We start from the raw sequence: 21630 nt of genomic DNA, 5'->3' as shown, positions 1-21630 counted from the left end.
TAAAACATAAACCATTAATGCTAACCCATTCTAATGCCAGTGTGGAGAGTTCGTGGTTATGTGCTTGATATTATGCACTTGTTAGCAGTGGGTGTGGCTGAAACTTCTGAACTCCAAGTCATTTGGAGGGGTGCGTATACTTTTGGCCATGTAGTGTATGTGTAATATAATACGAGTATTAATATTATACATATATATATAAACTAATTATCATTAAACTCATTTGGATTTGTTGTTATATTCTGTATATTTCCTGTGCACACTACTGTTCTAAACAGTGCGTCAAAAACAGTACAAATCCAGAATAGAGCTGTGCACGATCTAGTACGGAAGTATGCACAGGTATACCGTGCGGACAAGAGGCGTGGCTTAGCTACATGACGCAATCACGCTGCCTGGACGTAGCCCCGCCCCATATAAAAGAAACCCGCTCTGCGAGTGTGTGACGCCTCAGTGTGAGACTCGCTGTCTAAGCAGAGGACTGCATTGTTTATTGTTTCCACACTTTGGCCGTTATATAAACTACAGTGTACGGTATGTTAACGCTTTTATCTGGATATTGCAGATTTAAATGAGATATGGTGATTATTGAGGTCGGTAGTTCTGCATTAGGGGTTACTATCATCTAAGTTCATGATACAGGCGTCCATATTTCCATATTGTTTTTGTTTTCACCCTCTATGGGTCTTAAATTCTAAATGAAAGAAGCGGGGAAGAGCATTTTTAATGCACCTGTTCGTGGAAGAACCCAGAGTTTGTAAAAGAACGTGACTAATGAAGACCAAGGAGTTATGGCCGTCCACTAAAAAAAAAAGCAACAGGTCAAATGTAACTGTCAGGATGATGCTACTGCCACCATGCTTCACAGTGAGGATGGTGTACTCTGGGTTTTGTAGCACTTTGTGCTAAGGCTAAAAAGAAACATGCCTATGGAAAACTCTGTGTGTGTGTATCTTGGTCAGTTCAGCATGGCCGACTCCGAGGGAAAGTTCTGTTTCGCCATCGACCGCGGCGGAACCTTCACCGACGTGTTCGCTCGTCTGCCGGACGGTGAAGAGCGAGTGATGAAGCTCCTCTCGCACGACCCGCAGAACTACAGAGACGCTCCGACCGAAGGCATCCGCCGCATACTGGAGCAGGTGAGAGACAGACAGATGGAGAGGGAGTAAGAGAGCAAGATGGCACGAGGTTAAAAGAAAGTGAAAACTGGTTGGATTTCCAACAGGAAACAGGAAGGAGTTTTCCCCGCGACGAGCCTCTGGACTCGTCTCTGATTGGCTGGATCCGCATGGGTACGACGGTGGCGACCAACGCGCTGTTAGAGCGGCAGGGAGAAAAGATGGCGCTCGCCGTGACCAGCGGCTTCAAACACCTGCTGCACATCGGCACACAGGCTCGACCCGATCTCTTCGACCTGGTAAACACACACACTGCACATTATCACACGGGCTCGACACGACCTCTCCGACCTCATCTGGAACACATACACGTACGTGTTTGTTTCTGCATCACAGGAAGTACGTGTGCCCGATGTGCTGTACGAAGACGTCGTCGAAGTGGACGAAAGAGTCGTCCTGAAGCAAGATGGCTGCCGTCTGCCGAGCGAAGAACCTAAGCAGGTCGTCGCAGGTATTAATTAGTTGTGTGACGCTCCCTTCCGCAGTGTGTGAGTGAATACACATTGTGTATGTATATATGTAACACCTCTCATCTGCACTACTGTCAGAGCTGCTGTTATAGAAAATGAATCAACACCTTCTGACCAATCAGAATCCAGCATTCAGCAGCACTGTGACGTAATACTGTAATACAACAGAAACAAACCCAGCCACGTTTTTAGTAAAAAATGGCAGATCTCAGGAACAAAGGGATACACCTGATAATGTTACGTAATGTCGTGTGTGTGTGTGTGTGTGTGTGTGTAGGTAGTACAGGTGAGAGTTTGGAGGTTTGGACTGAGTTGGACCTTCAGTGTGTGGAGAGAGATCTTAAAGCCGTGCTTTCTCGGGGAATCACCAGCCTTGCCGTGCTGCTGCTGCACTCATACATGTGTGTGTGTGTGTGTATGTGTGTATATCCTTTTCCAAATAATTTGTATCCGTGTGCATTTTAATGTGCGTGTGTGTGTTAGATACCCGGATCACGAGCAGGCGCTGGGCTCTCTGGCTCGCCGGCTCGGGTTCACTCAGGTGTCTCTATCGAGCGAGGTGATGCCGATGATCAGAGCCGTGCCTCGTGGCTACACCGTGTGTGTGGACGCCTACCTCACACCCAAAATTCACCAGTACGTCAATGCCTTCACGTCCGGCTTCAAGGGACGACTCGCTGTGAGTGTGTGTGTGTGTGGTCCTTGTTAACATTAAGCATGAAGATATGGGTCAGTCTTAATGTTATCTTAAACACACACATACACACACTGGTACCTTGAAAGTTATGTGTGTATGTGTGAGACAGGGTGTGGACGTGCTGTTCATGCAATCGGACGGAGGTTTGACTCCTATGGATCAGTTCTGCGGTTCTCGGGCGGTTCTGTCCGGCCCAGCTGGAGGAGTCGTGGGTTACGCCCTGACCGCGCACGCTGACACACACCACACACCCGTCATCGGCTTCGACATGGGAGGTGAGACACAGACAGAGGGACGGAGTGTGAGAAAAGTCAGAAGGGGGTTGGGTTGAGTAAGGCTGACACGTTTTCTTTCCACCATCTTACGTTTCCGCCCTGTTTTCACGCAGCGTCCCAATTTCCTCGGCGTAGAAGTGTGTTCTTATTTATTTATTTATTTATTTATTTATTTATTTATTTCTAACTTGATGTAGTTCTTCCAGGTGGTCATAACTTCCTAATTTTCCCAATTTCCGAGAGATTTCCCAATATCTAAATTTCACGTCATCCTAAATTTCTAAATTGTTCAAGTATGAAAATGTTTGGCTCAGTTGTGAATTCTTGAATTTCACGATCTTAAAAATGTCAAGTAGCCAGTGTACACCTACAGTTTTGTCCGAATTCATAACGCTCAGTTTGGGGGTTTTTTTGTCTTGTTTTTTTTTTTATGCACAAATTTCCAGGAACTCCCTTAAATTCAGAAGTTGCCGTGTTTAATTTATTTATTTATTTTCGCTCTCTTTTAAGGGAGCATCCCGATTTATTATTTTTCATTTACACATGTTAAACTTTTGCCATAATTTGCGTCCTCTCAGGTTTACGGATCAGAATGTCTTCAGCGTTTCAAAGAGAGATTTCTCAGCACTGAAGTAGTCGTCTTGTATATTTCTCTCATTTGTAATGAATTCCTTTACATTGTTAAAAAAATCTAACTTACAGTTTTGGCTGAGTTTTTTTTTTTTTTTTTTTTTTTAGCATTTCCCTCCATTTTTTTTTTAAGTAATTGAAGAAATCTGCAATATTTTACCATTTATTTCTTTACATTGTAAAATATCCAACATACAGTTTTGGCTGAGTTTTTTTTAGAGCTTCCCTCCATTCTTTTTTTAAGTAATTGAAGTAATCTTCCATAGTTTTCAGCAATATTTTACCATTTATGCAGTTGCCATGTTAAATATTTACTTATTGTCGAGGCTTAATCCAGTTTTGACTAGTTTTCCCAAATTGTAGGTTTTAAAGTACCGCCTTATCTTAAATTCTGAAGTTGCCACTGTACAATGTTGTCATGTCCTCAATTTCATAGAGCTTGATTTTGGCCCAATTTCCAGGAACTTCTTTAAATTTTAAACAGTTTTGCGCTTGATCTAGACGGTTAATACAGTTCCGAAGTAGTCGTACAAAATTCCTGACTAAAGTCACGACTTTCCGAAGGTTTGTAAGTTTACACTTTCGCACATTTGTGGAGTGTTATCGTAAATGTCGCAGTAGCTGACATACATAATTTTGTCCAAACTTTTAGAACTTTAAGCTGTCGTCTTAAAGTTTCGCATTATTATTAGGCAGTATTTAAGTTTTATTGTTACGTTAAAACTTTTGCCCAAATTCAGGAAGTCGTTCCATGTTTCGAGAGAGTTATATAGAGTTTCCACAATATTTTCTATTCCTAACTTCGACTTTTTAACTATTTTGAAAGAGTTTACAGCTTACAATTTTGGCAAATTTCTTTGATAATTATAATCAATTTCCTCCTAATTTCTCATCAGTTATTTCCCATTTGTTCAGTAGTTATCTTTTAAAAAATTGCTTGGTTTAATTGTAGATGAATACTCTAGTTTGGAAGCAGTTGCACTAAATACTTGACAAAATCTGTGGCTTTTCCCAGGTTTTAAAGTATTTCAACATTAGCATAATTTTGGAGTTGGCTTAAATGTTGACGTAGCCGAAATTTTATTTCAGAGAGTTCTTTGCCCAGTTTCAAATTTTTGCCCTCATGTGGGGATCTGTCTTCGTTTTCAAATAGTCCTGGACAAAATGTTAAGACCTCAGAAATATGTTTGTATTTTCTGTGGGTGTGGGACACTGAGACAAAAGGAAATAGCCGACAGAATGGACAGTGGTGTGAGCTGGATGTTTTGTATGTTATTGTGTGTGTGTGTGTGTGTGTGTAGGTACTTCTACAGACGTGAGTCGCTATGCTGGTCAGTACGAACACGTTTTTGAGTCTACAACAGCCGGAGTCACGTTGCAGGCGCCTCAGCTGGACATCAACACCGTCGCAGCGGGAGGAGGATCTCGACTTTTCTTCAGGCAGTGCACCCCCACACACACACACACACACACACACACACTATATATAAAATTATTATTATTCAGGGTCAGTGTTTGTACGTGACCCTTCTGTAAAACATTGCTAGCGGTTCACCCAGTGTAAACCTAAAGCAATAAGAGTGTTAACCATTACTCTGTTATCATTATGTTTTGCAGGTTATTGGTCAACCCACTGTCAAACATTCTTTTTTTTCCCCTAACAAACAAAGTTGCAAGTCAGAGTACAAAAAGAAATGCTTAAAAAATATATATTTTCAGTGAAATAGCATCAAGTGAGAACGTACACAGACCTTAGAACCCTGCTGTATGTGTTTAAGTTTTCTTTTCTATGTATGCTTTTTCAACTCTATAGGTCTGGGATGTTTGTCGTGGGTCCTGAGTCAGCTGGCGCTCATCCTGGTCCAGCTTGCTATCAAAAAGGTCAGTGAACCAGATTTTCCCCTTGACCTTAAATAAAAAAAAAGCTTTTTTCCTCCCCTCGTTGCTCTCTATGTCTTTATCTGGTTCTTTCTGACGTTTCTCACTGAAATTAATATAAACTATTTTTTTTAAATGATTTTGGACTGGATTATTATTTAGCTTGTGCAAATATATGGATGGATCACTTTAGAAAGAGCTTTCTTTCAGCTGAAGGTCTGTTGGTGTATTGAATTGAAACAGAAGCTAGATTTCTGGAAAACACAGACCAAATCCCTGACCAAGTCCCAGAGCAAGAGCAGATCCTCAAGACCAAGATTCAATAGATCACCAAGATCAAACCTAGACCATCGAGAGTTAACACCGCATCCCCAAAATTTAGTCTGACACTTCCAAGAAGTGTTGACCAAAATGAAGAATAAAGCCTACCAGTACCTAAGGCAGATTCCACAAGGATAGAAATATATACAAGAAAATCCTAAATTCACATCCAGTCCAAGACTAGAAATCCCCAAACTTGACCCAGTTAAAGAACATAATTCCCAAGACACAAACCCAAATTCGCAAGATCCAGATCATGACTTAATCATGATCTGTCCCTGAAATAACAGATGCCTAAACCCAAGCCCAGGCCACCAAGAACAAGTACTGTTTTCCAGATCACACCAAGACCAGTTTCTCAAGACCCAGAATAAAACTCTCACAAGACCCCAAAAAGACCAGCACTGATGACCCACCCAAAAAACACTCCTTGCCCAAGTTGCAAAACAAGAACAAGTCCCTCAAGACCAAAAAAGTACAAGACCAAGGCCACTCCCTGCACAAATTCCAAAAGAAGAGCAAGTCCTTCAAGACCAAAAAAAAGACAAGACCAGTTCCCCAAGACAAAGACCAAGACCAGCAGCCAAGACCCAAATCAAGACCAAGACCAAACCAATACCCAGGACCCAAAACAAGCCCAAGATCAGTCTCCCAGGACCAGTCCCTCAAGACCAGTTCCCCGAACCCAAGACCATCAGGACCCAAAACAAGACCAAGACCTGTCCCTCAAGATCAGTCCCTCAAAATCTATAACAAGACAACTCTAGCTCTATATCAAGTTCAACAAAGACCAGATCGTCAAGACTCAAAACAAGACCAAGACTAGTCCCTTAGGACCAAGACCAGACTCTTAAGACTCAAAACAAGATCAGGCCTTCAAAATCCATACAAGACCAAGGCCTAAAATCTCATATCAGAACAAGTTTCCTAAAACTCAAGTGAAGTGCACGGCCAATTTTTCAAGAACAAAACCAAGATCCCCAGTCCCTCAACCAGACCTGCGGTCCCAGGCCAGTCCCTCAGGCCATGTACATGAGGTCAAGTTGATTTCAGTCCTTTAGCTCTGTACTGCAGTAATTCAGTGTAATACATTTTGTTTTTTTGTTTTGTTTTTTGCCCTACAGGGGGACCTCTCACAGTCACAGATGCTAATTTAGCTCTTGGCCGTCTGCTCCCTTCGTTTTTCCCTCACATCTTTGGTCCTGGAGAGAACGAGCCTCTCTCCAAAGATGAGTCCATGAACCATTTCCAGAAGCTCACCAAAGAGATCAACCACTTCCTCTCGACCAGCCAGTCACAATGCGATGGAGACGATCGCACAAATAGTGACGTGTCAAAAAGTCGCAAAGCGGAAATGAGCTTGGAGGAGGTCGCTATGGGATTCATCAGAGTTGCGAACGAAGCAATGTGCCGACCAATCAGAGCACTGACACAGGTTGTTGGACTCGTTTTTCTCGTTTTTAACTCAGAAACTGGAAAAATTCAGATTCGTACCGCCCTCTAGTGGACAATTATTGTATTACTATTTGTGTACAGTATGTTCTACTAGTTATTCGCCGCTACACATGCTCCCCCTTGTGGCGAGTCTTCAGGCTGCGACTGATTTTGAGGTTCATAAGATTCTCTTCACAGGCGAAGGGCCACGATACGTCTCGGCATGCGCTGGCGTGTTTCGGAGGAGCAGGCGGGCAACACGCGTGCGCCATCGCACGAGCGCTGGGCATGAAAACCATCTACATACACAAGTAAGACCTCGACGTTGGCGCGTTACGCTTTCCTTATTTACCGAGGAATAAGCTCGATGGTGTGAAAAGTAACGTTCCAGCTCGCCTTGTGGAAATATTTACACCCCATCCCACACACACACACACACACACACACACACACTGTAAAGCTCTCTCTCTCGCTCTCTCTGTAGGTACAGCGGTGTGTTATCAGCGTATGGTTTGGCTCTAGCGGACGTTGTAGAGGAGGTTCAGGAGCCGTGTTCTCTTCAGTATAACACGCACTCTTACTCCGAGCTCGACTGCCGGATCCAGCGACTCTCACAGCGCTGCCATGACACACTGTGCAAACGTGGATTCAACAGGTACCAACACACACGCACACACACACGCCGTGACGAGCGTTACTGATCCGTTAAACTGTCGGACAGTTCTCAGATCAGTATGGAGGTGTTCCTGCACATGCGTTACGAGGGAACCGACTGCGCTCTCATGATCAGCGCGAGCGACGCTCCGGCTCACGCTCAGTCCTGCTGTTCCGGAGACTTCCGTACCGCCTTCACCACACGGTAACACGCCATGTTGCATCAAGCCTCGTCATCTGCACCTCACACACACACACACACACACACAGAGCTAGCTAAACCTCTTGTGTTCTTCCTAAACCCCCGACAAACAGCTACATGAAGGAGTTCGGCTTCACCATCGCCGACAGAGCCATAACGGTGGACGACGTTCGCGTCCGCGGATCAGGAAAATCCGCAGTCAAGACAACGGCCCCGGTTCAAACAGGAAGTCGAACGCCAAAACCGGCACAGGTGCCTGGAAACCGAACCGGCGAGAATATCTTCTACATACGCGTTTCGTTTTCGTCATGCGTACGTCTTGTTTTCTCCCTCAGACGACCGAGTGTTACTTCGAGGACCGATATCTGGAGACGAGCGTGTTCATGTGGGAGGACCTGTCACGTGACCACAGTGTCGACGGACCCGCGATCATCATCGACAGGAACAGGTGAGTTTACATCCCCGATGCGTTTGTGGACACCACGGCGTCAGAGACGGCCGATGAACCGAGCGATCGTTTTTCCGCAGCACCGTCCTGGTGGAACCGGGCTGCTCTGCCCGTCTGACCCCGAGCGGAGACGTGCGTATCGCCGTGGGAACGGACAGTAGGTGCGTGCTGGGGACGGAGCTGAACGCAGTGCAGCTGTCCATCTTCTCTCATCGCTTCATGAGCATCGCAGGTTTGAATAGAAACGTAGCACGACGTGTAAGAAACAGAACACGGTGTGGTGCTGTTATAGTAAATACTCTCTCTCACACACACACACACACACACACACAGAGCAGATGGGCCGTGTGTTACAGAGGACCTCCATCTCCACCAACATTAAGGAGCGGCTGGATTTCTCCTGCGCTGTGTTTGGACCTGATGGAGGTCTGGTATCGAACGCTCCTCACATTCCTGTTCACCTGGGAGCCATGCAGGAGACTGTGCAGTATCAGGTGTGTGTACACACACACACACACACACACACACACACACACACACAGTTGATGGGAATCAGAAAAACTCACACTGAGGTCTGTCTTGCTTTCCGTCTGTTTTTCTGTCTCTACTTTTTGTCTCACTCGGTCTCTCTGTCTCTCCGTGTGTCTTGCTGTCTCTGTGTCTTCTTCTCTGTCCATCTCTCTTGATTCTCTCTCTCTCTCTCTCTCTCCCTCAGTTGAAGGCGATAGGCAGCAGTCTGAAGGAGGGAGATGTGATATTGAGTAATCACCCATGTGCTGGAGGAAGCCACCTGCCCGACCTGACCGTCATCACACCGGTACAGACAACTCTGACTGTGTGTGTGTGTGTGTGTGTGTGTGTGTGTGTTTTCTTGTTCCATTAATAATAATTAATAATTAACTCATTGTAATTATACGGGATTATAACGGGAGGCGGGGCTACATATGAGCTCGGTTTAAGCCTATCACAGTCTGATATGCTAATGATTAGAGTGTGATGAACTGGAGAGTTTGTTGAACAAGTCTATTATTATTATTATTATTATTATTATTATTATTATTATTATTCCAGGTGTTCCGTCAGGGTGTGAGTGGCCCGGTGTTTTTCGTGGCCAGCAGGGGGCATCACGCTGATATCGGGGGCATCACTCCAGGCTCCATGCCCCCTCATTCCACCTGTCTCCAGCAGGAGGGGGCGGTCTTCACCTCCTTCAAACTGGTCACGGAGGGAGTCTTCCAGGAGCAGGGTTAGCCTTCTGTCTCACAGCTCTCGCTTCGGTTACGCGTTTGTGTCACAGAGAAAAAAAAGTTTCGGTTTTCTTTCCCTCCATGTTTATTTCAGCGGTGAGCGAGGCTCTCCTGGCTCCCGCTTGTTACCCAGGATGCTCCGGGACACGCAATCTCCATGACAACCTGTCAGACCTGAGAGCGCAGGTTGCGGCCAATCAGAGAGGGAGTCAGCTGGTGGCGGAGCTGATCGACACATACGGACTGGATGTGGTGCAGGCGTACATGGGATACATTCAGGTATGTGTGTGTGAGCAGTAAAAAGGAAACCCAGCACTGTTATGGTCTAACGTGTACAATGTGTATATGTGTGTGTGTGTGTGTGTATAGAGTAATGCAGAACTGGCAGTCAGAGACATGCTGAGAGAATTTGTGCGGCGGCGGCGTGAGCAGAGCGGCGCGTTAGACGTGGAAGCTGAAGATCAGATGGATGATGGAACACCGATTAAACTCCGAGTGCAGATAAACGAACAGGAGGGCAGCGCTGTGTTTGATTTCTCAGGTTCGGGTCCGGAGGTGTGGGGGAACTGTAACGCCCCTCGTGCCATCACTTTCTCCGCTCTCATTTACTGCCTGCGCTGCATGGTGGGACAGGACATCCCTCTCAACCAGGTACACACACACACACACTAAGTTTTAAGATTGTCCTGTTGCTACATATCTTGTGTGTGTGTGTGTGTGTGTGTGTGTGTGTTTTGTGCAGGGCTGTCTGACCCCCATCGAAGTCATCATCCCTGCCGGCTCCATCCTGCAGCCTTCCCAGAATGCCGCAGTGGTCGGAGGAAACGTGCTGACATCACAGCGGGTCGTGGACGTCATCTTCCGGGCGTTCGAAGTGTGTGCCGCGTCACAGGTTAGTGAGCATGTCGGCGAACAGCCCATGTGACAAACACACACACACACACACACACAGTGTGTTTTTGTGTTGTTTTTGTTCCCCCCAAAGGGCTGTATGAACAACATCACATTCGGCAATGAGAAGTGTAGCTACTACGAAACAGTTGGGGGCGGAGCAGGGGCGGGGCCAGGCTGGAACGGGCGGAGCGGGGTCCATAGTCACATGACCAACACGCGCATCACAGACCCAGAGATTCTGGAGAAGAGGTGATTCTTGTACACACTCACACTCACACATTGTGTTTCCATGAAGAATGTTTCACGTTGCCGTGGCAACATCAGTCCAGCAGGTTAGCAGAGCGTTAGTGACCGTGAGACGAGTTAGTGTGTAATATTTACTTCATTCAGTGATTATACTCTCCCTCTCCCCGCCCCGAGGTATCCGGTGGTGTTGGAGCAGTTCTCTCTGCGGGCCGGCTCTGGAGGTGGGGGTCAGTATCACGGTGGTGATGGTGTGATCCGGAAGCTTCTCTTCAGAGATGAAGTGATTCTGTCAGTGCTGACGGAGAGACGCTCGACACGGCCGTACGGCCTGCATGGTAATAACCTGCCTCATTAAACATCTGCCTCAGTAAACATCTGTCTTGATAAACACCACTGCGTGTGTGTGTGTGTGTGTGTCAGGAGGACGAAGTGGAACAGCTGGCCTGAACCTGCTACAGCGAGCTGATGGACGAGTGATCAACCTGGGAGCAAAGACCTCAGTCAGCCTCCAGCCTGGGGTAAGAGTGTGTGTGTGTGTGTGTGTGTGTGTGTGTGTGTGTGTATATATATATATATATATATATATATATATATATATATATAAAAAATGAGAGAGCACTTCTGAGCACATTCCCTCACTCCCCCTACAGGACAGGTTTGTTCTCCACACCCCTGGAGGAGGGGGTTATGGTCCAGAGGAAGAGGAGCACTCATCCTCTAAGCGGCGCTGTTTAACCCGAGTGTTCGCCGAGAGAGGGAGCGTGTACGAGTATCGCCGAGCTCAAGAGAGCGCCTGACCACCGTGTGACTACAATCCTGTGTTTATCCCTCCACGCCATAGTCCACAAACGTGTCTGTATTATTATTATTATTTATAATAATAATGCCACGTTCAACAAGTTAAACAACAAGATTCCTCACACTTTCATTACAACACTAATATATACATAAATAAATATAATATATAATATAAAATCATTGATTTTATATGTTGTTTATTTTAAAAACGCTCGTATTTGTAGGTTTTAACCGTGGACACGTTTTTGCCCGTCATCGCTACCTGATCTGCATCCCTTGCCTAATTTGATTAAGGAACCAAATGCAATCATCTTCCACCATCATAAAATTCTAACAGCGCCCCCTGCAGTACCGGAGCACGCATCTGCAATGAGGGAAGGATTAAATGTAACTATGAGTAGATAAAAAGCAATCCTGTGCACTGGACCGGATACAGTACTGTTACTCGCCCGGTCACTTTAAAACTTTATTAAAATGGTGAAATAAATGGCGTCACCGTGTCCTTTTTTTTTTTTTATAAACAGATATAACTTTTTAATAGCTACACATTTAAAGATTTGGGGAAATCGTTCGGTCTTCTCTGCTTCTTCCGCATCCAGAGCTGAATAAAAAGCCATATTATACACCGCTGCATTTATTTATTATTTAATATTTTTTCGATCGTTTTTCTGACGTTTCACGTGTTTTAAAGGTGTATTTGTGCATTAATACGTGATCGAGGCAGCGAATAAAGCCGGAGCGCTGAAGCGCGAACCTTTCACAGTGATGTGGAGATGAGGTTTATCTGTAAAGAAGAGCAGAGCCAGGAGGAAAGAGGACGGAGGGGTGTAAAACAGAGAGACAGGAGAGTGAGACACAGCGGGAGGAAGACGGATCACTGATCAAAGACTCCAAACCATATCAGCTTTTTCAGCAATTAACATGATACGCTGCTAGATATCCGCTTCCTGTTCGACAAAGAGTGCATGATATAGGGGGTAGGGGTTCTTACTGGTTGCCTATTAGATGTTTTTATTACACATTGCGCTGTAGGGGTCATTAATAGCTCAGTAGAAGACACTGCACTAGATAGGGAGTGGACACCATTGATGGCAGACTATTTTTAATGTAGTACACTAAATAAGATGTATAGGACGTTACTATCAGCCATATAGTGCACTAGTTGCAGTATAGAATTTATTAAGGGCTCAGCATGAGCCGCATAATACACTAGGTAGGGTATAGAGGGTTACTATCTATACTATCGGGTATATAGTACACTAGTTAAACTGTAGAGCCTAATTGCTCTATATTAATTGCTCAATATAGCGTATATTGGACATATAATGCACTAGATGGTGTGTGGAGGCCATTACAATTAGCCTATTGGTCATATAGTGCACTAGTTAGGGAGTAAAGGCCAGTGATGGTGTCATATTGGATAAATAGTGCACTAGCTAGGGACTAGAGGCCATTATTGGCAGCCTATTGTATAAATAGTGCACTAGATAGGGACTAGAGGCCATTATTCACGGCCTATTGTATAAATACTGCACTAAATAGGGACTAGAGGCCATTATTCACGGCCTATTGTATAAATAGTGCACTAGATAGGGACTAGAGGCCATTATTCACGGCCTATTGTATAAATACTGCACTAAATAGGGACTAGAGGCCATGATTGGTGGCCTATTGGACAAATACTGCACTAGATAGGGACTAGAGGCCATTGTTGGCACCTTATTTGATAAATAGTGGACTAGGCACCGTGTAGAAGCCAGTAATGGTGGCCGATTAGACACAGTGCACTGGATAGTATGCAGAGGCCATTACTAGTGGCCTATAGGACATATAGTGCACCAGTTAGGGTGTAGAAGCCATCATTGATGGCCTATTAAATAAATAGTGCACTAGATAGGGACTAGAGGCCATTATTGGTGGCCTTTTGGGATTCCTTGGACAGGGTGTAGAATTATCAAACATGCACCACAACAGCTTTACTACACTACATGTCTCCATGATGAATCATTATTGATCGTGTTCTAGAGTTACAGAGATGCTAACACTACGCTATTCAGACTGATGAACTGACATCATCTCCTGCTGTATAAACAACGAGCCTCACACCTCTCACACTAACGTCTCGACTACACAAAGTTCCCCCAACGGACCACGTCTGATTTCCTCACCCCGGCGCTGCTGAATTCTGGATTCTCATTGGTCAGACGGTGTCGCTTAGTTTTCTATTCCAGCGTCGTATTAATTTCACAACAGAGAAGAAAAAGAGAGGCTGGTGGGGAAATTATAGGTTTATAGGGTTCCCGAAACTTGTTTTGGGCACGTTTCACAATGTAACCATAAATGAATGAATAAAAAAAAATAAAAAATTTTTTAAAAAGTACATTGCGTCATCATTTAAAAAAAAAACAAAAAAAACCCACTTTTTTTTTTTTTTTTTTATAAATCACTGACAAGTTCCTGTGCTCTTAGAGAAATAAATACTCAGAGCCGTGCTGTTACAGGAAAACAGATCAAACATGAATGATTATTTTCCTCTGACAGCACCACCCTGAGCGTTTTATTCCTCACACATCACTTTTAATTCACCACACGACGGCAACTTATATATAAAACTTTTAAAAAAACAACTACCTGAAGTCCGTTCCACTTGGAGTAAACAAGAGGACAATGTGGGGAACATGCGACACACTTCCAAATTTAAAATAACACAAGAATAAAATAAACCATATACAGGATGTGCGTAGAAATGGTTCGGGTCCCTTTAAAATCTCAAGAACAACAACAAAAATAATTAGGACGAGGATTAGGAAAGAAATGGACAGAACCATTGGGATGAATGGGTTTTTTTTGGTATAAAATAGCCCTTAACAATAAAGAACAATGACAGACACACACACACACACACACACACACACACACACACACACACACACCTATCTGCATTTGATAAGTTTCCCCTGAATAGCTCAGGAGATTGCAGACTAACGACGAGCCATCAACATGCAGATGTAGCGGCACCGAGATTCTCTCAAACCAGGGGGTTGGGACTCTCTCTGTCTCTCACACACACACACACACACACACACACACACACACACACACACACACTCATCTGTAACCCATGTGATCAACACCATCCATCAGATCAATGTGACGAACACTAATCAGACCATCAGTTAGCATGACCGTTCACAGTAGCATTACAGCCACGTGTGGAATTTAGCATGCAGGTTAGCCGTGTAGCATTTTAGCATTCACAAAAGGACAAAAGTAGTAGGTAGTAGGATTTCTTTTTAAAAATGTTTCAGGGTAAAACTGAGGTAGAAGCGACACGAAAAGCGTGTAAACATCAGATAAATACGCTGTTTTGGCAACACGTCGCTTTTCAAAACAACATTCAAACGTCGAGGTGAACATTAAAAAAAAATGTAAAAAAGATAAAATGAGTGCAAACTGTCAGTGCAAAGGATTTGGACATTGTTGCGCTACATTCATCAGCAGATTTCCCTGAAGCAATCCCGAGCGGACGCGGTGAAAGTAAACCGTGGACATTTCCGCCTTCGGACGGAGAGCGAAACGTTTTCATTTTCCCCGTGTAAAAATATTCTCTCGGTAGCAGCAGGGTTAGGAATACTTGCTAAACGGAGGTCCGTATTGGTTTGGTGGCGTATGTACGTCGAACACGCTCTTGTTGGGCGGAACCGACTGCAACATACTGTCCAAGTCCATCAGAAGGGGCGGAGCTTGTAGCGAAACACGCCCACCGGACAACAGAGGCCAGTACGAACGGCCGCCAAAGTGATTGGGCGTGATGTGATGGCTGTAGAACGGAACGGAGCCGAGAGGGACGAACGGGTTTGTGCTGAAACGCATGCTGGGCGGGGCTACAGCGTTCGGAGGGGTGTATTTGGCGTAGGAAGTTGGCAGCTCCCAAGGAGGAGGAGGAGGAGGAGGTGCTGAAGCACCGCGCTTCACCATTTTGCTCGGCGGGAAATAATCGTTGGGTCCTCCATCTGTCCCTCGTTTCCTCGCCTCGAATCGTGTCAGCCCTCTCCAGTCTTCGTCTGACGACGAGGATGATGCGGGACTGGCGGAACTTGCCGACGCGCTCCGATTGGCCGACATATACCGAGGCCGTGGCGAGCAATGATTAGGCTCCGCCCCCCACCCATCACTTCTGCCCCTAAGCACGTCCGCCGATCTAAAGCTGTGCAAGAGCGAATCGATAGCAAAGGACGAGTCGAGTTTGGGACGATAAAGGTCTTCTGGAGTGGGGGACGGGCGGCGGCTGGGCGCGGCCGGCTGCGTCTCGTTTTGCAGAGCGGGAGTGTGCCCTTGCAGGATGTAAGGCGCCAGGTCCTGTGCGAAGATGGTTTCGTCTTGTCTGGACACAGCCGTGTTCTGCCTCTTCAGCAGCTCCAGAGGGACCCTGCTCACCTCCACGGCCCAGAAATTCCCCTTTCCCTGAGGCTTCCCCGGGTCCTTCAGCACCTGGAGGGAGAGAGAGAGAGAGAGAGACAGAGAGAGACAGAGAGAGAGAGAGAGAGAGAGAGAGAGAGAGAGTGAGAGAGACAGAGAGAGAGAGAGACAGAGAGAGAGAGAGACAGAGAGAGAGAGAGAGAGAGACAGAGAGAGAGAGATTCGTCAACTTTATACACCAAAAAACAAAAACATACGAGGAATATTCGCAGTTATCTAGCTAGCTTAGCAGAGGTTGTGAAAGACTGAAAGATTGGTGGATCAACTTCGCGACTGGTCGTGTGACATAACCTAAGCACCGCCCTTTGTGGACCATCACAATAATAATGAACATTATGGGATGCCGTATAGATTCCCAACATCACACACATACTCCTGGATCACGCTAGTTGTAACCGCTCTGACGGAATCAAAAGGAAGTCGGCGCACGGACATCGAGGACATACACACCTTGATGAAGCAGTCGTAGGAGGACAGGTTGTGACGCACCGAATCTCTCCATCCTTTGTAGTTCCCTTTGAAGAAGGGGAAGAGTGTGCTGATCTCTTTCAGGATCTTGAGCAGATGAAAGGAGAAAAGTACGTCACTGAGACATGCATCACCACCATATTATTATTATTATTATTATTATTATTATTATGAAAAGTGATTATGAAACACAGACTACAGAGAGCTGTTAGCATTACCCGTGACCAGGGCTGTGTCCAAATATGTGATCGAAAAATAAAAAGAGTGTTGACTACAATTAAAAACAGCATGTAGTTGGGGACGGTGGTAGGGTAGGGTGGTGTGGTAGGGTGGTAAGACACCACAGCCGAGTGGACATTACAAGGTTTTTTTCTAGCTAGCTAGACGTCTCAAGCTTTCTCAAATTAACCTGCAACCTACGTCATAAGCCAACGACCTGACAAGCTACCGAGATAAAACGGCCGACGACACTGAAGTTCTGAGGGGAAACTTGGAGGCCTACTCTTTGTTCAGTTCCTTTCTGGAAATTTCCACCCAGCTACTTTACCAGCTACGTTATTATGAAAATATCTCAAGAGCTAGTGAAGCTAGTATTATACTGTCGCTAGCTAGCTACTCTCCAACACCGATTAACATACAAGTTGGGTTTCCTGCATAAAATTAACGCGCCCGTCTAAAGCCGGAGCATTAACAGCGTTACACGCTCAGCTCAATGACTATTTAAGTGACCTGAAGTGCATTATGGGTAGTCCAGCCGTTTAATTCCGGCTCATTAACCTAGGCGACATTTTGACCCTTACACACTTGATAGTGTGCATTACTTTCACTCCCTCCCTCCATCCCTCATCCTTATCACCCGTCCGAGCAGACTCAGAGCTCCGGTTTCAACTCGTAGTGGATAGTATTACAAATGAAACCATTTCTAATGTTGTTTATCGTATTAAGATTTCTTCATGCTGTATTTATTATAAGTCAATTTACAGGATCATTTGAAACCCCGCCCCCCAATAAAAGTTCATCTTATCTTTAACCATCACCACAACTAGTTAGGGGGCCTGGGCCTAGGAAGTTTTGGATGGTTTAAAAAAATAAAATCTTAAATCTTACACAAGACAACATTGTATTGTAGGAAAAAAGTTTCCTACTGTAATGACATTAAAAAAAAAAAAAATGGTGTGTGTATATGTATGTATGTATGTGTGTGTGTGTGTGTGTGTGTGTGTGTGTGTGTGTGTGTGTGTGTAAATAATCAACTCTTAACCCAGGCAGGAATATTAAATCAACTCAAATGAATCAGACTAGCTGCAGTGTGAGCAGTTTACAGAAGAATGGAAGCAGACAGTGGAGAGTTTCAGAGCAGCACCTGATGCAGCACACGGTAGTTATTTTAAAATAAAGTTATGATGCTGTATTGATGTCTGTAGTGTGGACTTGACTCATATTTCATCTGGGGGATAGGGTGCAAAACAAGAGGTGTTTCAGCATTTCCTCCAGGTGTTGAGTCTTACCTGGGAGAGAGTGAGCTTCTTCTGCGGTGAGTTCTGGATCACCATGGCGATCATTGCCAGGTAAGAGTATGGCGGTTTCGGGTAGCGCTGGTAGTTCTTCTTCTTGCAGGCGTTCGGCGCATACTCGCCGGCGTGCTGATCCGCGGGGAGTCGGGAGGCACCGTGAGTCCCAGCCCGAGGCGCGTCCATCAATCCGGGTACAGGTTTCTCTTCAGGGCCGGTTAGCTGTGGTAACACACTCCCCATAGCCCTGCTGGGTTGCGCAAAAACGCCGTCCATGACCCCGGAGTTTGTGCGCAAAGTTTCCTCGAAGGTCCCGGTGCACCGCGGCAGAGTGGAGATCTGTAGCCGGACTCCGGACTCCCTGTGCGGGCTGAGCGCGCCGCGCCACTCCGCTCCCCCCCGGAGCTTTGTCATGCTGATGATGATGATAGAGGAGGAGGAGGAAAGTTGAGGGCTCCACGTCCTCGCTGTCTGGGGAGCAAACAATTAACAGTTTCACGTCAATCCCGCTGTGTAAATAGAGAGGGCAACCATCAGCCCCCTTATAGGCTAGAGGAGGGGGTGGAAACTACATCTGGTTCATTTCTAGCCTATATATATATATATATATATATATGTGTGTGTATATATATGTGTGTATATATATATATATAAAACTACATGGTTGTTGAGGTCATATGCGTGATGTTTGACACATTGCTGATCTTTCAGCACTATCAGAACTTAAAGGGTAAAAGTAAGCTGAACTGAGATTTATGGATCGACTTCATTTCTCCTCTGGAAGTTTTTGGAGAAGCTCAAACAAGGATTCATGACTACATCCAAAGCATGGAACGTCAGCATCTAAAATCAGCAGAGACATCTTACAGAAAGTTCCAGTACCACTGTACCTGGATGGTCGACCCCCCCCCCCACAGTTTGTTTATAGTAAGCACTGATAAGTATTGAAATGAGGGGGGGGGGGAGGGGGGGGGGTGCTTGTTCACAAACCATGACAGAAACTGTGGGTTTTAAAAAGGACAGACAATCACATGGGATGGGGTGATAGAGAGAGAGAGAAGTAATGTAGCATAATGGTTTCACTCAATAAACAAAAGAAGCCAAGATACACACGGCTAATAAACACACTCTCAGGTCACACAGAGATTAACAGCATAGCCATCAATACCAAGCAATAAATAAACCAAATAACATTCAGGTCATTTACACAGAGTGTCATTTACACTCCCCCCCCAATATATAACATCAGGAAGCCTTTAGGATTTGGTTCTACTATAAGTTGAGTGCCTTTATGTACACGACACATTTCATACTGTACGATTAAAACACAGCCTCCAAACTGTACACACAATCCACTGTTCCCAGTGCAGTAACGCCCGAGTTTCCTCCCTGTCAGCGAGGCAGTGCAGAACTTCCACCTCTGGATGAGGAACGAGAGCAGAAAAGAAGGTTTCAGGTAGTGAGAGAGGAGACCATGAACACTTCACATTTCACCTGCTCACTCAGTCAGGGCTTAAGAAAGAAAAGAACAAAAAGGAAGAATTATATATATATATATATATATATATATATATATATATATATATATATATATATATAAAGTGCATCTCTGGGATACCTGGGTGAGAAGACAGGAAAGAAAAAGAAAGAAAAGGATAAGGATAGGGAAGATGGGGGGAAAATACAAGATACAGGAAGAAAAGAAAAACAAGTGAAAGAAAATAAAGACAAAAAAGGAACCTGGATGGATGGATGGATGGATAAACAAAAGAAGAGGAAAAGAAAGATGAATAAATGTCAGAGACGGTTGGAACTAAAAGAAGTAAAATAAGAAAGTAAGAAAGAACAAGTTGCAAAATGAATGAATGAAAGTGTCAAATATTATGAAAGTGTGCTGAAGATAAACATGTTTGTTCAGGACACACACACACACACACACTTCACCTGTGTTTCAGTGAAAGTCTGTCCCTTTAGCACAAACTCTGTGCTTTTGTTTAACAGCTTGGAATCTTGTTCCTCTGAAAAGCAGAAACTCCAGGAAATCCTAATGTGTATAGATAGAGAGAGAGAGAGAGAGAGAGTGTGTGTGTGTGTGTGTGTGTTGATGAGGCTCCACACTACCACCTGCAGCTCTAATTAGACTCAGACTGAGATTGGCCCAAACACACAGCACTGAAACCAAGCAGATTTCATACCTCGATGATCACACACACACACACACACACACACACACACACACACTCTGCTGAACAAGCCCCCCCACTGATTCCGAGACGCTGAGGCTGAAAGGTCGACTCGTCCTGCTGAGAAAATCCCAGTGAACCCTACACACTCCGGCTTTGTCCTGAATCTCAGTCTGAGCCGCTGTTAGACTCCAAAGGGACCCTATTACACGCTCTCTCTCTCTCTCTCTCTCTCTCTCTCTCTCTCTCTCTCTCATATATATATATACTTGTAATTAAAAAACATACGACAAAAAAAATCAAAGAATTAATTTTAAAACACTTCAAAGTTGACCTTCACACACACATTTTCTTTATTTCTTTGATGTACTGATATATATTTGGATATAAAACAGCATCATTTCATGCTTTTATTTTTATTTTATTATGTAGTGAATTATACAATAAATTTTGACTACGTAGAAATGATACATTTCTCATGGCGATGCTCGTTTACCCGTATAATGACTTGATTTCTATTTCATTTTCCGTCCGAGTTCAAATATTAGCCACTTTTTTCCCAGCATCTTTTTCAGTGACTGAGACTGATCTTTATGAGGAATCACAGTGGGGGTTTTTTCTTTCAGAAATGTCCTGCTTTGCGTCGATCTGAACTTTTCCGTCTCGTAATCTCTGGGCGTCTCTGCTGATAGGAAGCTGAACGACGTCTAATTCAAAGCAGACAGGAGTGTGTGTGTGTGTGTGTGTGTGTGTGTGTGTGTGTGTGTGTTTCCCATCATTCTCTGCACAGCGTCAGCGTGAAGCGTAATCTCCAGATTAAAGACTCAATCTGTGACTCGTCTCTGAAGCTCTGTGAACGAGGCGGTAACTTGTGTCTTTTCATAAATAAAAACCTGCTGCGAGAGCCAGACTGTTCACTATTTCACCATTTCAGATCCCTGCTGAAAAAACCCCAACAACAATACAAACCATCACAGACATTCTAATACCATTACAACCCAGCAGCTGTTAACCATCAAAACCATTACCGTTATTGGTCTTTAATGATGTCCATGAGACATAACATGCCACCAATAGAAGGCAACAAATTACCAGTACAGACCCACAGGGACCGTTAGAGTTTCCGTTGAAGCCAATACAATTCCCTTTTTAAACATTAAAACCATTACAAACTCGATAAGGGTTTCCACTTTTTTTGGGGGGGGGGGGGGGGGGCTGTGGTTTGATTCCCAATGTGGTCCCGTGTGTGTGGAGTTTGCATGCTCTCACCGTGCTGTGGGGGTTTCCTCCCCCACTCCAAAGACATGCATAGTAGGCTGATTGGTGTGTCTAAAGTGTCCATAGTGTATGAATGGGTGTGCGAGTGTGCCCTGTGATGGATTGGCACCCCTTCCAGGGTGTACCCGATGCTCCCTGGGATAGACTCCAGGTTCCCCGCGACCCTGTAGGATAAGCTGTACCGAAGATGGATGGATGTTTGAGCACTCAACAACCATCCAAACTGCTTATTTACCAATGTATTTATTGATTTATTTCTTACATTTGTTTAGTTGTCTATCTATTTATCTACTGTCTGTTTGTTTCATAACAACATATTTTTTTAGAGGTAGCTAATAA

The 21630-nt window shown here is 44.8% G+C and overlaps 2 protein-coding genes across 4 annotated transcripts; one reads left to right on the top strand and one right to left on the bottom strand.

Annotated features, from left to right (window-relative positions):
• The first annotated feature begins 426 nt into the window (after window positions 1-426).
• On the top strand, window positions 427-11872 carry oplah (5-oxoprolinase, ATP-hydrolysing). Of its 2 annotated transcripts, none has more exons than XM_053685167.1 (26): window positions 427-534; window positions 963-1139; window positions 1226-1417; window positions 1515-1629; window positions 1926-2049; window positions 2132-2327; window positions 2455-2620; window positions 4552-4690; window positions 5064-5131; window positions 6574-6884; window positions 7082-7194; window positions 7368-7538; window positions 7605-7742; window positions 7853-7991; window positions 8075-8187; window positions 8268-8419; window positions 8521-8681; window positions 8903-9004; window positions 9259-9433; window positions 9529-9713; window positions 9804-10085; window positions 10177-10326; window positions 10420-10577; window positions 10749-10909; window positions 10995-11092; window positions 11225-11872. In XM_053685167.1, exons 2-26 carry the CDS (start codon window positions 969-971, stop codon window positions 11369-11371), a joined length of 3927 nt encoding a protein of 1308 aa, XP_053541142.1. In that variant the 5' UTR covers window positions 427-534; window positions 963-968; the 3' UTR covers window positions 11372-11872. The 2 variants fall into 2 exon arrangements, with proteins under 2 accessions (XP_053541142.1, XP_053541143.1); XM_053685168.1 differs by having other exon boundaries at window positions 428-534; window positions 968-1139.
• Window positions 11873-13837: 1965 nt separating this feature from the next.
• Window positions 13838-20055, bottom strand: foxh1 (forkhead box H1). Of its 2 annotated transcripts, none has more exons than XM_017483369.3 (4): window positions 19775-20055; window positions 17828-18301; window positions 16302-16406; window positions 13838-15863 (listed from the first exon to the last, which is right to left on the bottom strand). In XM_017483369.3, exons 2-4 carry the CDS (start codon window positions 18242-18244, stop codon window positions 14997-14999), a joined length of 1389 nt encoding a protein of 462 aa, XP_017338858.1. In that variant the 5' UTR covers window positions 18245-18301; window positions 19775-20055; the 3' UTR covers window positions 13838-14996. The 2 variants fall into 2 exon arrangements, with proteins under 2 accessions (XP_017338858.1, XP_017338860.1); XM_017483371.3 differs by having other exon boundaries at window positions 17828-18297.
• Window positions 20056-21630: the final 1575 nt, after the last annotated feature.

Source organism: Ictalurus punctatus, chromosome 13 (genome assembly GCF_001660625.3).
Source record: "Ictalurus punctatus breed USDA103 chromosome 13, Coco_2.0, whole genome shotgun sequence".
In the NCBI taxonomy this organism is placed as follows: domain Eukaryota; kingdom Metazoa; phylum Chordata; class Actinopteri; order Siluriformes; family Ictaluridae; genus Ictalurus; species Ictalurus punctatus.
The sequence above is the reverse complement of the archived record's forward strand: the minus strand, read 5'-3'. Positions and strand labels throughout refer to the sequence as shown.